At 30.1% G+C, this 17,301-nt stretch overlaps 2 protein-coding genes and 2 non-coding genes across 5 annotated transcripts; 2 read left to right on the top strand and 2 right to left on the bottom strand.

The window, feature by feature from the left end:
• The first annotated feature begins 2,567 nt into the window (after positions 1-2,567).
• Trnam-cau lies at positions 2,568-2,639 on the top strand. The gene has a single exon. It is a non-coding gene; the product is annotated as a tRNA-Met (tRNA).
• Positions 2,640-2,790: 151 nt separating this feature from the next.
• Trnak-cuu lies at positions 2,791-2,863 on the bottom strand. The gene has a single exon. It is a non-coding gene; the product is annotated as a tRNA-Lys (tRNA).
• Positions 2,864-3,378: 515 nt separating this feature from the next.
• LOC124425878 (slit homolog 1 protein-like) lies at positions 3,379-9,657 on the bottom strand. Its single transcript, XM_046966886.1, has 5 exons — positions 8,486-9,657; positions 7,670-8,166; positions 6,653-6,986; positions 5,830-6,414; positions 3,379-5,717 (listed from the first exon to the last, which is right to left on the bottom strand). The coding sequence occupies exons 2-5, from the start codon at positions 8,095-8,097 to the stop codon at positions 4,107-4,109; spliced, it is 2,958 nt and encodes a 985-aa protein (XP_046822842.1). The 5' UTR covers positions 8,098-8,166; positions 8,486-9,657; the 3' UTR covers positions 3,379-4,106.
• A 2,011-nt stretch (positions 9,658-11,668) lies between these two features.
• Positions 11,669-17,301, top strand: LOC124432827 (WD repeat-containing and planar cell polarity effector protein fritz). Of its 2 annotated transcripts, XM_046982111.1 has the most exons (15): positions 11,669-11,850; positions 12,038-12,167; positions 12,252-12,429; positions 12,512-12,705; positions 12,843-12,943; positions 13,212-13,326; positions 13,413-13,622; positions 13,724-13,887; positions 13,971-14,078; positions 14,209-14,417; positions 14,544-14,667; positions 14,738-14,907; positions 15,020-16,737; positions 16,823-16,955; positions 17,051-17,301. In XM_046982111.1, the coding sequence occupies exons 1-15, from the start codon at positions 11,768-11,770 to the stop codon at positions 17,134-17,136; spliced, it is 3,723 nt and encodes a 1,240-aa protein (XP_046838067.1). In that variant the 5' UTR covers positions 11,669-11,767; the 3' UTR covers positions 17,137-17,301. The 2 variants fall into 2 exon arrangements, with proteins under 2 accessions (XP_046838067.1, XP_046838068.1); XM_046982112.1 differs by lacking the exons at positions 11,669-11,850; positions 12,038-12,167; positions 12,252-12,429 and having other exon boundaries at positions 12,564-12,705; positions 12,828-12,943.

The following is a 17,301-nucleotide window of genomic DNA, read 5'->3' as shown; positions in this document are numbered from 1 at the left end:
GTTCCCTACAATCAGCGAGCTCACACACACACATACATACATAGCCACACACACACACACACACACACACACACACACACATATCATACACGAACGCATTCATACAATCCTTCCTGCATGGCTGCTCGCTCGAACTATACCCCCACCATCGTGGAAACTTTTATTTCCTTCCCCTCACCCTTCCACCCGACAACTCTTTCCACAACTGCTTCTCTCCACCGCACGCCCCTCCTCTATATCATCCCAAGCCCCGCCACACCGCGCCATAACAACACACGCTGTGGCTCATCCATGGTGCTATTCGTGCCGCGCATGTCGTCTCACGCAGTTACAATGTTGCCGGATCCTTTACCTTAGTAGTCCGAAACTACACTTCTTGTCCAGCTATGGGACGAAACAACGGTGATTCGGCTGTTGTTAGGAAAATTGTCCAGAGAGTTATCGTCGGCATAACGTTATAGACTTATAGCTTTTCTATCTCTATCTCTTTTACGCCTTGATATTACATTCATTTACGATTATATTTCGTTTTGAGATTATACTTTTTTTTTTTTTTTTTTTTCAAATATTCATTTCTTTGTTCTTTTTTATTACATTTTTTTTCTTTACTCATACTGTCCACTGATATATATGTATATATATATATATATATATATATATATATGTATGTACAAAAGTAGAAATACTAATACACGTATATATTATACGAGTGATATGTATGATCTGCATCATTTGACGTAAGAATATTCAAAGAGATTATATTCAAAATAAACCAACGAAGGACAAAGGATATCGATAGGAAACTTAGAGATGAAAAATAAATAAATATAATATATAAACTAATTTTATTTTTCCTACGAGTTTTCGCATTGAAATAATGTCGGAAAAATATTCAAAATTGATAAATAAATAAATATGAAAAAAGAAGAAGAAGAAAAAAAAAACGTTCTCTTGTGTCAACGATATTCCGCTAAGCTATCTTCTCTTTCCACGAGCTAAATAACGCGGGGCACACACGTTTGAACTTGTTCGATTTGATTATCGGCAACGTCGCAAAACGTTCAAAATAGCGTTGCCAGCTGGCGACTTTCGCTTCGCACACAAGTGGGATAAGAGAGAGACTCGTATGTAGTTTCATCTTTCGAGTGTCGTGTATAACAGAAATGATATATATATATATGTACATATATATACACATAGGCACGCACGCACGCACACACATACAAACATATATTTTTTCTTTTATTTATGTTTCAGACAATTGTACGAAATATAAACGTTAAAATTTCTATATATTTCTTTCCTCATTTCCTTTTATTCCGAATAAAATTCCGCAGTCGATATGTGTCATCGATTGCGTCATATGTTCCCATCTTCATGTTAACACACATCGTACACACACGCATAAAGCGGATAAACGAATAAGAAGGAAGTTAGCTATATGATATCTGTATATGTATGTATATATATTGCTATCTCTCTCTGTTGTGTGTGTGTGTGTGTGTGTGTTTATGCACACACGTACTCTGAAAAGTAGATAAAGAGAGAAAGGTACAATACACACATACACACACGCATCCTTACACAGTAACACTCTAGTACAGTTAGATGATACTACTATAGTCAAATAACATTTATTTTACGATCGAATATATTTTCTCAAAGTTTTGAAATATTTTGCAATAATTATTAAATGTATTTAAAAATAGCAATTACAATTTAATATAACAGAATACGTACTGATTTTTTTTATATATAATATTATCTTTCTTTTTTTTTCAAGAGTCGTTCGATAAAAAATGTATACGTCGTTTCTTTGAAACAAAATATTTTGATTCCATCGATAGATTGTTTAAAAAAAAAAAAAAAAAAAATAATAAAAAAATAAAAACAAAAATAAAAAAAAAAATGTATATATATGTAATCGTTATAGAATATGTAGAATATAAGTATATATTATAAACAAATTTATATGTTGAAAAAATGTGTCTTCTCTTCTTGATATGTTTACATACTGCCATGACCATATTACAGTAAGATAAAATCACGATACTAATGTCATCTATCGATGATAATATGTACAAAAAATTTATGAAAAGATTATAAAAAAAAAGGAAAAAAAAAAAAAAAGAAAGAAAATAATAATAATAATTACTTAAATATTTAGTTATTAAATTGAATTAGCTCTTACTAATTGCTATTAATTGATATAAATCTCAGATATATTTGTATCAGCAGATATTTTCTTTTTACCGTCAGAAAATGTTATAAAACTTTTTTACCATTTGTACAAATGGAAATATGTAGATAAAGCAAGAATGTTGTATTAGATTTAGCGTTTTCATCGTTAGATGGCACTTCGGTGTACATTGTTAGACGGCAAATCGATAAGATGTACGAGAATTATGCTTCTATCTTTGTCTATTAATTACAGGAAAATATTATATTACTTTGTTCCTTATTTACAATTATATATATTTGTTCTAAATATTAATATAAATTTATTTAAATATCATAGAACGTTATTGGTAATTAAAATTAATCGTATAAACTACGAAAATCATAACAGCAGAGTGGCGCAGTGGAAGCGTGCTGGGCCCATAACCCAGAGGTCCGTGGATCGAAACCACGCTCTGCTATGTGAAATTTTTTTTTCTTTCTCTCAGACAAAAAATTATTTACCAAGGATGATAAAAAGAAATATTTTTTTTAATCGTATGAGTTTAATTAATTAGAACGACAGAATAATAAGGTAGAGTTTAAATAATGATAAAAAAAAAAAAAAAATCCCGCCCAACGTGGGGCTCGAACCCACGACCCTGAGATTAAGAGTCTCATGCTCTACCGACTGAGCTAGCCGGGCAATCTGACGAAACCATTTTTTATATTTTACTAATACATCCTTCTTTAAGGAATAAAAAAGCAATAAATATGTGTTAATTTTAATCTTAATTTTCTTTTTTATAATTTTTATAATTTAATACAAATTATTTGTATTATACTATATGCATTATATCATAATACTTTGAAATAAGGTTTGTGCGAATGATTTATAAGAGAATTTATTGGCGTTTAATTATTTATTTAAATAGAAAATAAATTACGTATGAGTATTTCAGCAATGTGATTAACTAGTCTATCAATTTTAATATCCACTTTGTTTTTACATTAATATTAATAATACACAAAAACGTTATATTCTTATGCGTGTGTATGCGTAATTAAATTTAGCGCGTTTATCTATTAATGGTATAAAAAGAAGAAAAAAAACAAAAAAAAAAAAAAAAACAAAAAAAAAGAAAAGAAAAAAATAAATATATACTGGATGTTTCTATCGATGGAAAAAGAATAGAAGAAAAGAAAAAGAAAAAGGGATAGGGAAAAATAAACTATAATTTATATAAAATTAGATTCAAACTTTGGGCCTTGTATATGGGCCGATATAACAGGCAGTTTTTTTCACAGCATTTTTTTTTTATATGTGTAGATCTCATTTTTATTATTATAAATAATTTAAATAAAAAAGTTATTTATATATATTAAAATAAAGAAAATAAAATAAGTAGATTAATAGTAAGTAAATAAATATATTATATACTAAGCTTTCAACTGATTTCCTGCACACAAAGTAGATTTAGTATATACATATATATATTTATATATATATATATATACTAAGGTGGTTAAAGTTTTTCGGTGGTCCCGTTAAATAATGAATAATTATTTAAAAAGTCTAATGAACAGAATAAATTAATCGATTAATTAAATAATCATTAACATCACAACGTTATTAAGCGTGTTATACAGCAACATTGTCGAATATCTGTAAGTATTCTATTTTTTAAATATACTCGGTATACATCATGGTTATCTTTTTTTTCTCTTTCTTTTTTTTCTTTCTTTTTTCGTTTTGATTAATAAATAATCAATATTACAATATGATCGAGATTCTGTCTTAAGATCTAATTCTTGAAAAATTCATACGAATTCTTTGAACTTTTCAATATGGAAGATTTTAAGAAACTAACGTACGCTGGACGTTCATAAATTTTAGAAATTGAATTATCGTTCGTATTTCATTTTTCGTGATCGCCCTTGTTTCTTATTTATAAACGATAAAACTTTAAATATATAATAAACATTGGCAGTATCATTGAGAATTTGATTCTGGAACCTGACGAACACGACTGACACTCGTCGTAGTAATAAACCGATTGATTTTGCCAAAGTACATTCCTCATATATGTCTTTCCTTCGCAGGATTTCTCGATCTTAACGAATTTAATTTTACGCATTTCCAAAAATTGTTCCAATTCCAATCTGCATTTCCATTTAAGCGGATTACCCGAATATTCTATTATATGAATTTCCGGCATTTCGTTTATATCACTCGTAAATATACATTTCAAATCGTTACCTTCCAAATTGAGATATTGTAATTTTGAAAGATTACGAAAGGATTGCGGTGCGATATATCTTATCGTATTACCACGTAAATCGAGTCTCTCGAGTTCGTTCAAATTCAACCAGGAACCATCGACCATAGTCAATGGATTATCTTGTATAGCTAATAATTTAAGTTCCTTCAAATCGTCGAATGCTTTTGGCTCGATTATACTTAAACCAGAATTTCTAATAAGTAATTTACGTAAATTAACGAATTTTGATAATGTACCAGCTGGTAAACGTGGTAAATGTCCTTCGTGAAACTCAATAGCCGTTACCTCATTTGTAATCGTATTAAAAAGTAATATATTTCCACCTGTACAAACGTATGTAAGTTCATTATTATCTTTTCTATGATAAGTACAAACACCTTCTATCGTACTCGGTGTTTCTTCTTCCTTTGTACTCGTTATAATCAATGTTGGCTTTGTCGTTAAAAATGGTGTCGATGGCGAGACAGTCGAGGATGGTTCACGTGTACCATAACACTCCGATTTATCGATCAATGTATTCTTATCGTATGGCAAATTTCGTTTATCAAAAAATTCAGTCAATTTGACACTACAAAGACAACTCCAAGGATTACCAATTACTTTGAACGATTTCAAATAAACCAATCGATTTTCTATGTATTCTATGCCAATACAATTCATCGCATTATCGGAAATATCGAGCCCGATGAGATTTGGGAAAAGATCAAAAACGTCATTGTCGATCTTTGATATACGATTCCTTGAAAGATTTAAATATTTCAAGTTCGTCGTCAGACCTATCAGATAATCTTTTTTAAACGATTCCAATGCGTTATTATATATTGATAGATACTCGAGATTGTAGAGTCCGATAAAAGCACCGGTCGCAATTTTTTCGATTCCGCAATCATGAAATTCTAATTTTTTTAAATAACCCTTGAAACGTTGAAAAGATTCTGGTGGTATTACCGGTATATTAGACAAAACAATTGTAATTGTTTCTGCTCTGATATCTATTGAATTCACCGGATTGATTGAGGTCAAACCAGTACAAATATATACTTGTTGAGAATTATTATCCAAAGTACAGGTTCCATTGTGTATCGTAGGTTCTAATGTGGTAATAATATTACTGGTATTAATAAATTTAGTTGTTGATTGTTGCGTTATTTCTTCTTGGGTCGTAGATATTGTCGTTGTAACTGGTATTAATACGCTAACATTCGTGTTCTCGTTCAAACTCTCTTCGAACGATCCCCAATGTACGTTTCCAGTTATCGAATTCGTTATTACGTTCGTCTAAATAACAATTGAAAAATTTTAAATCATATCGAATATAATTTTTTTTTTAAATGTTCATACGTGTATCGATCAAAAGATTATAAAACTAATTTAATATATATATATTTACCTGATTTCTATGTCGTTCTTCTATAACAGATGATATTTGATTTTCGTCGTCGTAACATTTACCAACGCTTATCTCAAATCCAATATTCATTTTCAACAGAATTTTTTCCAAATTCTCACGACAAGTACAATTCCATGGATTACCAGTAGCATCTAATCTATCTAATTTTACTAATCTTTTAATCTCTTCGATCGGTAAACAACGTAAATGATTATTACGTATATCAAGATATTTAAGATTATTTCTCAAATGCCAGAAGATATATTCATGAATATATTCTATCTCATTCCTTGCGATGATCAATCTACGCAAATTAACGAGATCTCGGAACCAATTAGTTTCTATTCGTGGTAAATCATTATTAACGAACGACAAACGTTCTAATTTGTATAATCCAGCAAATGCATTTGGTTCGATTTTTTCGATAATGCAATTGCGAAATTCCAAACTTCTTAAGGTATTTCCAAAACGGAAAAACGTATAAGACGGAATTACATCTAACTTTAGGTCGGACAATTCGATCCAGGTTGTTTTATCTGGAAGACGGTCTAACGAACGAAGTGTCGACGTTTGAAACTCTTCTCCCTGTAATAATAATAAATAAAATTTGTGCAAATACGTGTGGATATTTTTTTTTCGTTTAAATATAAAAAAAAGGGAATGTATATATATATATATTTCTTTTTTTTTTTAATTTTTTTTTTGTATGTATATAGAGACGCATATATATATATATAGAGATACAAAAAAAAATGTTTGTTCCATTAAAAAATATAACTTTTTTGGTGTAAATAATTTGTCAATAATTTTGACGTTTACTCACTTCTTCCAAAACTTTTGTATTCGAATTAGTCGGATGTCTCGAATTAACAAAAATATTAATCTTTTCCATACATTGTCGCGAACTTTTATATACAGGCATAATTTTTTCTTCAGTTCCAACATTTTCAAAAATATGTCGCTCGTGAAAGAATCTTTCTAATCTTCGTCTGCATTCGCATAACCAAGGATTTCCATTTATTCGTATGTTCCTCAACGATCTGAGGAATGTTAACTCGTCAATAGGAATACAATCGAGTTCGTTATCGTACAAACTTAATATTTCCAATTTTGATAGCGATCGAAAAACGTCCGCTTCTATGTAGACTATTCCACATCTGTAATTATTACAAAAAATATTTATTTTCGTTAATAATAAAGTGAAACTTCATAATATTTAATAATAAACAGAAAAAAGATTGGAACATCTATAAATGAATTTCTTTTTATAGGAATTTTCACTCTACTAAATTACAAGGACAAGAAAAAATATTTATAAGGAAACAAAATAATAAAAAAATAAAAAATGAAAAATAAAAAAAGGAATAAGCAAAAAAAAAAAAAGAGAAAATAGAAAATGATTTGATCGAAAAGAAATATAAAAGACGCTACCCAAGTTAAAAAAAGAGTCTCTTGGGCAAAGTAAATGATCATCTATTTGCGTGTTACTGGAATAAGATTCAATGATTCATACTGTTGACAATGAATATATTATTGATAGTATGCTCGAACGTAAAAAGGAATTCTTGATCTTCCTACGAGTGTTTCCTCCCTCATGTTATGCATAAGTATGCACTTCCTGATTACGAAATATCGGAAACTTGAAAAGATTAAACGAATATGCTTTGAATTTAATCATTGTTTCTTTAGTTAAAAATGGGTCATGCGTATTATACGTATTTTCATGTAGAACTTTATTCTCTAAGCTAAAAAAGCATAGAGAACAAGAGAGAGAGAAAAAGAGAGAGAGATACACATATATAAATATATACGATAAATATGTATATGTGTATGAATGTACCTATGCAAAATGAGTTTCCTCAGGTTTGGTAAATGTTGAAACCAAGCGGTCCTAGCTACATGAAGTTTTGTACCATAGAATATAAGCCAATCCAACAATTGTATTCCGCGAAAGGCATTACGAGATATCGAATCTACGTGGCAATTATAAAATGACAATCTTTTGAGATTGCGGAATCTCGAAAATGCATCATCGGGTATTGTATGTATTCGTGATACAGAAAATTCAATCCATTCGGCCTCGTTTGAAATTTCATCGAGGTCGCTCAGTTCGCTATCAGTACAGGCATATGCAATAGATTGTTCACCGTTGACATTAGATGTTAAACTGCATTTGCAATTAATCTGAACGATCAGATTGAGGATTGTAAAAATTATATATATTATTGTCATCATCGTCGTCGTTGTCGTCATCGTCGTCATGATCATCCAACTTTAAATACGAAGGTTTTGATGGAGGAGGGTGTGTCTTAGCGTGTTCACTGCTAATCTTCAATCCTGAAAGATAGAAAGATATATATATATATATATATATATATATATATAACATACACAAAAACATACACACATATATGTATCTGCGTATTTTTATATATTTCCTTTTTTTTCTTTTTTTTTAAATATTATAAGAAACCAAGTTTTATCGCATTCAATGTGACATAGTGTCAGGGTCATTATTATCAGCATAGATATCTGTATATGTATATGTTAAGTTAATTTAAAATGGCGCGAGTGTGCGCGCTTGCGCATTGGCACGCAAGCACGCACTCACGCACTTAGAATTGCCGGGGAATTTGTTTTTGATGGCGCTACTCACCCTTAAAACCTTCTTCTCCTTTTTTAATCCTTCGTAAACTTACACTGAACTAATATAGACAAAGAGATAGATAGATAGATAGATAGATAGATAAATAGGTAGATCCCCTTTCCCTAAGGATTCATCCTAACCTTCTTCGAAATTTAAAATCGTCGTAGGACGATTTCTTTTCGGACATTTCGACGATGAGAAAGACGACGACGACGATGACGACGGTATTTATCGAGCAAATCTTTTCTTTTTCTTTTCCTTTTATTTTCTTTCTTTTTTTTTTTTTTCTTCACCCTCTCAAAATCGAACGGGTGAAAAAGCAAACGAACGAACTCGCTGCCCAATCCCTCACCCCTCAAAAGAAAAAAAAAATATTGTATATATATATAAGTATATGTATGTTTGTGTATATAAAAAAATATAAATATATACAAAAACGCACGCGCGCGCGCACAGGGAAAAATAGGAATAATAGAGAAAATGATCTAGAAAGATCGTGATCTAGAACGTAGGTCGAAAAGAGAGTACTTGGCACGACTGAGCTCGCGTATCGCTCGTTTCCTCGTTATATAAACTCGTAAGGCCAAGGTCGTTGTAGAATTCCCCTTGCACCGATGCACTAGCACCAATTCTCTCTTTCTCTCTCTCTCTCTCTCTCTCTTTCTTTCTATCTCTATGTCTATGACGAGCCTATCTTTAGCTTAGGGCCATTTGCGATTTGGCAGGAGAATTATGATTATGAACGAGCGTAATAAAAAGCTTTCGAAAACCGTTCTCCTTTTGTATTTGTTTCCAACGAAATCATTGTTGGTCATCTTCGTCTTCAACGTCGACGTTGTCGTCGTCGTCGTCATTGTAGAAGGGAGGAGAGGGAGGATGGTAGGAAGGGAGAAGAGGTAGAAACGACTCGTTTTTCCTCGCTTTCTCCTTTGTCGTTATTAGCTAATTGCGATTAGCGGTCAGCTTAGAGACTAGTTTTAGAAAGAAGACGACTATACTAACGTGGACTTTTTAACGCGCCTATAACGCGCGGTTTAATACCTTTAAAAAGGTAAAAAAAGAAGAGACAAAGACAGAGAGAGAGAGAGAGAGAGAGAGAGAGAGAGAGAGAGAAAAGGAAAAGAGAGAAAAAAGAAAAAGAAAAGAAAATAAACTGACGTTAGTTACGAAGCGCACTCACGAGCACCTGAGCGCACACTCGATGCATCGCGAGCAAAAATGGTAGCGTCTCGTCAAGGTCCCTTTGAAAGAATCGTAACGGTTATACATACTTAGGTACATATATATATATATACACACACACATATGTCTGTCTAATGCAGTATGCAGTTATACAAGGTGGGACCTAAATAATGTCTCATAAGTCAGATGTCTATCTATTCTCCTATTAAAGAGAATGATCTGGAATTCTTCTTTTTGCTTGTTTTTCCTACCCTTCTATCTTCCTTTTTCTTCCTTCTTTCTTTTTTTTCTTATAATTTATTCGGTGAGTAAACATTCGTAGAGTACAAATGTTATGTCATTCGTCCACAAATATATCGTATTATTCCTTGAAATTAAAGAAGAAAAAAGAATTAATAATAATAATAATAATAACAATAATAATAATAATAATAATAATAATAATAAAAATAATAATAATAATAATAATAACAATAATAATAATAATAATAATAACTTGATTCCTGTAATGTTCGCAATGAAAACAACTTGTAACGCTTCATTTGGACCATTTATCCGCGTATGGTTTGTAACACTTTATTTGAACCATCCTACATATATCTTATAACACTTTATTTGGATCATCCTGCATATATCTTGTAACACTTTATTTGGACCATCCTAGATATATCTTGTAACACTTTATTTGGGCCACCCTATAAACAGATTGTAACACTTTATTTGGCCCACCTTGTATATGATAGACATATGATATACATATATATATATATATATATTTTATATGATGCATATATGATATTTGTATATGATATTCGTTACATACGTAGTTATTTTAAATATACATACATATATATATATACATACGTAGCCATTGTATGTCAAATTACAGAGAATTCATGAAAATGTAGAACTTTTACTAATCAAACTTTTTTACCGACCCTTTCTCGTAATCCCTTTTTTTTTTTTTTTTTTTTAACCTAAATGGTAACTTCGATAAATAACATTTATACGCTCACGTACATGCATTCACATATACATATATATATATCGAGTTTACTCATTGATATGAACGTTCGTTCCATGCTGCAAGTATTTCGGGAAATGCTTGTTTGTTTCGATTCGGTTATGAACTCGATAATCCTTGGGCCAATTTAATAGGATAAATTCGTCGATGCCCGTATATATATATATATATATATACTTGATAACTTGAAAACTTAATCTTGTCCTCCATATGGGGGTTAATGGATGGATATTAAAATAGATTTCTATTAAAAATTGATGATTATATTATGTTGTCGTGTGATAACCAATCAATCGATAAAGAACAAAGCGAGATGATAAATTTATTCTTGGATGATTAATTTGAGCTCGGCTTGAAATTTTTATGTTATAATCTTTGAATAACTTTCTAAAAAAAAAAAAAAAAAAAAAAAAAGAAAAAAGAAAAAGAAAAAAGAAAAAGAAAAGTTTTAACGTCTAAATAAAATGTATCACGTGACACGAAATACGCTCGTCATGTGATCTTCCCTTACGAAAATGAATTACGAGAATTAAAAAAAAAAAAAAATTAATAAAAAATTGTTATGCAATTCTCTTCGTATTTAATCACGTTAGATTTGTAATGTTAATTAAATTCTTCATTGAGCTTCCTACACGAGTTTACTGGGATCTATATAATAACACCTTATTTAGATAATGCGTTGGATGAATATGATCACTTTTTTTTCTACATTGATTATACGGCATCAATGTCGAACAAACAAGAAAAGTAATATTTACCAAAAGTTTAATATAATCATCGAAAGGATATATATGTACATATACATATATATTTATCTATGTGTACCATTTTATTACAATTAAATTGGAAATTGTTTAAAGTTATATTTATTTCCAAATAAACGATTCTCAACTTCTCCAATTGTATGTTATAACAATGTAGTTAGAAAATAGATGAAGTTGAGAACTACTGTTTGTAAAACTGAAAGGTATCTACCTTACCGATCGATAAGAATCCATAACCCCTTTTTGACAGGCACGCTTCATTGTTTATAGACGCTTAACGCGTGTTCTCTCTATCGATGTACTTACGATAGTTATTTTAAAATGCTTACATTATTAGGAGAATTGAATTTATGGACGTTCGATGACAATATTAATATAAAGAACACGGATCATGGCGCATTTCGGTAAAATATAAATCTTTATTTTTTCTTTTATCCTTTTGCCTTTTTTTTTTTTTTCTTTTTTGTCTCGTAAATGAAAATCCATCATTTAAATAAGATCAATCACTTTTAATTTCTTTGTTAGAAATTAATATTATGTAAACTATATGTATTTTTTTCTTTTCTCCTTTTTTTTTTTTTTTTTTAACAGATATCACGATAAACGTATCGATGGTATTTACGAAGAAGGAAAAAGATCATACAGTCAAAAACGTGGTATGACTTATGTTCCAACGAATAAGAAAGGAAATAAATTAAAAGACTCCATCAAACACTTGGAGGTATGTATATTACTTATTAATTAATATCTTATTATATTGTATCCTTAAATATTTCGATTAGATTGTTTGCTTTTATTTATTTAGGAACAACTCAGAGATAATTCGACTATATATTGTCAATGGTATGATCACAGCGTCCTGCAAATAATGTTAAACAATGGCCTTTTAATTTACATACAAATTAATGTTGAAACTGCTGATATAATTAAATGTACCTTCGATAAGTATCTTGTAGGAAAGTTATGTGATCATATATCGGATGGTAAAAAAATTTCAATATATCTTCAACAAGAATCGATATAGTATAATTTAAATTATTAATAATAAATTTATAACATTTACAGTGTCAATCACAAAGACTCATCTGATTTGTACGTATAATGATAATCAAATAACAACTGTGTATTTTACGAAACCAAGAAGACATGCTTTTGATAAAATTAGTAAATTGGAACCCAAATTGAGTACTAGTGATCTATTTGGCTCTAATGGACGTAGACTGGATAAAAAGATTCAAATCAACAAGCCTGGTGATCTGGTATTGTCTATTAATATTTTCATAAAGATTAAATTTAAATATTATTGGAAAATGATTTTAATATTTAATGTTGAATCTATGCTTATGCATACGTTGCTTCTAATTTATGTTTATTGCAAAAGTGCATGATTCTGTAGATATTAATTTGGTGGAAATCTACGATGAACGAAGTATATCCATGGAGTCCTGTAGTCAAGGAACATGATCGTGCAAATATACACCTTTATCGCCTTACCGGGTATGTCGAGATGGTATTTATTTGTAAGTAGAAAATATCCATTCTAAGTGTTTTTCCCATACTCTACACTTTTAGATTTACTTTTATTAGATTAGACAGTTTGACTATTTCTAATACCATGTTCCCGCTTTACTTTATTTTTTTCTTTTCTCTCTTTCCTTTTTTTTTTTTTTTTTTTTTTTTTTTTTTAATTTATTCATCTCAGAGGAAGAAGAAGAATTGGTTTATTCTATTTTTCATCAAAGTTTTAGTATGATTTTATTTTTAGAACAAAATTGGACTTAATATGTTACGTACGCACTGAGTTTGATCCTTTATGTATAAAATTTGATATACATCATGAAAATGTCATTCATTCTGTAGAACAAAAAGTATCAAGAAAGGTAATAATTTAGAATGTTGTGAACTTCATACCCGTGTATCATTTATATTGTTAAGAATATAATAATATGTATTGTTTACAATATAGGGTGAAGTTACGATTGAATGGCGTACGTATGAAGTATCGCAACAAGACAAACTGCAAAGAATTGCTATTATCTCAATACCATTACCAACTCATACTAGTTGCGTCAAATTTTCACCTAATCAAGAATTATTATTATTATGCTGCATAGACGGTTCCGTAATGTTATACGATGAAACGAAAGCTACAATTATTAATATAAAAGCTGCCTTTGTAAGTTCTTTGATACTTCAAAAAAAAAAAAAAAAAAAAAAAAAAAATCAGAATGTGATCATTCGATGTATTTTATTTTTTTAACATATTTATATTCCAAGATACCAACACTTGCATCCTGGCATAACGACGGGATGATATTTTCTATTGGAAATGATAGAGGACAATTTCAACATTTTGACATTGCCTTGCATTGTATCAGAAATCAATTGTTAAATGATGAAACATCACCAGTAAATATTCTTGATTTGTCATCTTATTTCAGGTATTATAAATGTTCTATAAAAGATACTTGTGCTTTAGAATATAAGATATGTGTAATAATAATTTATCTTTCTCTTGAAATAGGAGCCAACCGGCATTAGTACGTATGGAATGGAATAAAAGAAATCAATTAAATTCTCATATTAGTTATTATAGTTATGGAGATTCATTGTTTTTATTACTTTTTGAGCGGTAAGTAAGCAGAATATTTCATATAATTTTTCTTTTCTCTTTCTCGCTCTCCTTTCTTTCTCTCTCCCTCTCTCTCTCTCTCTCTCTCTCTGCGAAAAAGATGTATTTAAAGTTTGATGTCCGATAATAGGGGTCCGATAGGAGTCATTAGAGTAGTCGAAGGAGATAATCTTTCAGGAGATATATTAGTAAGAAGATATTTAATGCTTTCTCAAATCGAACAGGCCACGTCTTTATTGTTACGTTTAAATTGGGACACTCATCCACGTATTTGTATGCATTCTCTCAATCAAATCTTAAATTATTTATTCAAGTTACCATTAACGTCCGAACACGAAAGTAAGACACATACGTTATGTTATCTTTTGATTTGACTTTATCTCTTAATTAATTAAAAACTCTGTTTATGATTTAAAAAAAAAAAATATATATATATATATATATATGCCTACGATAACCATCCAGGTTTCATACAAAATGCATTGGGTAGTTTTCATGTACCAATTAGGCCAATAAGTCAAGCAATCGAAGACGAATATGGAGACGAAGTGAGAGACTTGACGAGACGATTTTTTCATCATTTACTAAGGTACCAAAATAATAATGTGGGCTGTTAAATAATACATTAATTTTTATTACAAACGTATAATTTTTCTTAGATATCGCATGTTTGAGAAAGCATTCAGACTTGCCATAGATCTAAATGATCATGATCTTTTTATGGATATTCATTTTTATGCATTGATCGTAAACGATATGGAAATGGCAAATGCGGCAAAGGAGAAGGCCGAGCAAATTTTAAGCAGATCGAATAGTTGCAATTCCTCGCGTAAGAATAAAAAGAATTTTATTGAGAAGAATATTAAGTGGAAAAACTTATGTGCAAAGTATGCGCGCGCATTTATTATTACTTACATTTATATAATCGAGAACCATTACAGATTCCACGTGTTCCCGAGAATCTTGTTCTTTATGTTCTGAATTAACGAGCGATAAAGGAGAAGAATCGTATAGCGACGAAAGTGAAAATTCAACGAAAGAAGATGAAAGAAGCATAAAGTATCCCAAAAGATACAATTACAAAAAAAATTCCAACAACCATATTCCACCCTTACCAATTCTCTATCCTTCTTATTACGATGACAAAACACTTTTGCCAGCGTCATTGAACAATGATCCTATTAGTAATAAAACTGACTACAATATTATTTCCACATCTTTCAATACACCCAGTAATAATACTTTGGCAAATACTAATTTTAACGATTCCTCTCATATACCGGTATCTAATACTTTCTTTGCATCGACATCTTTTAATACACCGACATACGTGACCCGTACAAATTTAACATCTTTATCAACGGTAAACTCGATTAACAGAGTTCAACCTTACAATAAATTTTCCGAAGATTTAATGACCACATCTTTTGGAAATATATCTCTTAGCAAACAAAAATCATCGTCACTCGATCGTAAACATCGTGACGATATATTACAATTAATGATTAATAAGTCAGGAACAAATGATAAGCAATATACCAATGATCTATCTGTCGAAGATAATGTAAAAACTATACCCGAAGAAAATAATTTTATATCAACTTCATTCAATAATTCGACCTACGAATTTGTCTTGGACAATGTACCTTCTTCCTCGTTAATTCCATCCTTGAGTAACATTGACAATAATATTATGTCAACGTCCTTCAGTACAATGACCTGTAATACTTCGGTTTCACATAATTCTGATAATAATTCAGTGTCAAATGTACAATGTGAAAATACACCATTCTGTTATTCCTCGAGCATTAGAACAAATGATTCATCGAGTAATGTAGTATCCCAAATAGATACATCTAATACCGTTATACAATCAAATAAGCTAACAACAACGCTTCACAAAACTAAGAGTAACACGTTATTTACTACGACTAAATATTCCGAAAGTCCTACAACATATGACAGCAACGTAAAAGCTTTTCGGGCTGAAGATAATCTTTATATGGATCATCATCAAAAAATTAACAAAAAACAATCCAATAGTAATAATGACATTCCACCACCGCCTTCTATAACATCTTCTTTTACAAATTATCTTCAAAATTTACAAAGAAAAAATTTCTCACTTTCTCAAAGTACTCTTGGATTAACGAGTATAGACGAATCAAGTCAAAAGATCTCGTCTGCTAAGGTAATGAACATAGCACCGTGTATTTTGCAAAGACAAAATTCCGCGTCTAACATTTTACAACAAGATTCATGTCTTCATAATAATTCTAAAACTTGTCGAATTAATTCTGATCTCGCTTATATACCGTATCACGGTAGTTGCGACAGTATCAATGTCACTATGCAACATACAAATAGCAATAAAATTGGTTCAACGAATTATTCGCATTCTACTTATAATTTGCAAAGTAGATTACTCGAAGGTAGACATATAAAAATAGGGTCACAAATTCCTATAAATAGTAATACTGGTAAGGAGATCAAAACATCATCTAACATACCTCCATTACCCATTGTAAATACATCCAATTCCAATTCAAAATCCTATTCCATGTGTCCCACGTTCATGGATACGCCAATGTCGACCAATAATGAGAAACCGAAAGTGAAATTTTCAGATACGGTTACGCATATATTAGTACCTGGCACAGTAAGATTTTAATAATTTTACTTAATAAATTTACTTTTAATAATATGAAGATTCTTGAGAATTCGCTTATCATGTAAATTTCCAGAATCAATCTCATAGACAGAAACGTTCAACAGTTACACAATTGCATGTAACAGATCCGAAACGTGAATTAGCAGAAAGTTTACCATTGTGCCTGGGAAATGAAGATTATTTAAAAGATTTTCAACCTTTATCGAGTATGGAAAATGAAACATTTATCTATATTATTATCTCACAATGTGATCTCAAGTGTTATTAAAAAAAATTACTCTAATTACTTTATTAATTACAGAAGATGCAGATAATGAAATTTCAAAGGAGTCTTCAAAGTCTGAGGAAGGTTCTAAAATAAAAGTTGTTCACTTTGGTCTGTTATAGTTATACGTAATGTTCCATTGATAATCCTGCCTTTTATAAAAATAATATTCAATTTGATATTGAAAATATTTGATAAATTATCGTTTATATATGCAAACGTATTTACATGCATGTCTGTTTGTAAATTTTTTTATCAAGTTTTATAATAAATACCTTTTTACAGAA

Source organism: Vespa crabro, chromosome 1 (genome assembly GCF_910589235.1).
Source record: "Vespa crabro chromosome 1, iyVesCrab1.2, whole genome shotgun sequence".
In the NCBI taxonomy this organism is placed as follows: Eukaryota; Metazoa; Arthropoda; class Insecta; order Hymenoptera; family Vespidae; genus Vespa; species Vespa crabro.
The sequence above is the reverse complement of the archived record's forward strand: the minus strand, read 5'-3'. Positions and strand labels throughout refer to the sequence as shown.

Coding starts and splice junctions, on each gene's coding strand:
- LOC124425878 (XM_046966886.1), bottom strand. CDS start 8,097: ATGATCATGACGACGATGACGACAACGACGACGATGATGACAATAATA. Junction 6,987..7,669: donor AGGAAACTCATTTTGCATAG/GTACATTCATAC, acceptor TAATAATTACAG/ATGTGGAATAGTCTACATAG. Junction 6,415..6,652: donor ATACAAAAGTTTTGGAAGAA/GTGAGTAAACGT, acceptor TTATTATTACAG/GGAGAAGAGTTTCAAACGTC.
- LOC124432827 (XM_046982111.1), top strand. CDS start 11,768: ATGCTTACATTATTAGGAGAATTGAATTTATGGACGTTCGATGACAAT. Junction 12,430..12,511: donor ATGTGATCATATATCGGATG/GTAAAAAAATTT, acceptor TAACATTTACAG/TGTCAATCACAAAGACTCAT. Junction 16,956..17,050: donor AGATTTTCAACCTTTATCGA/GTATGGAAAATG, acceptor TATTAATTACAG/AAGATGCAGATAATGAAATT.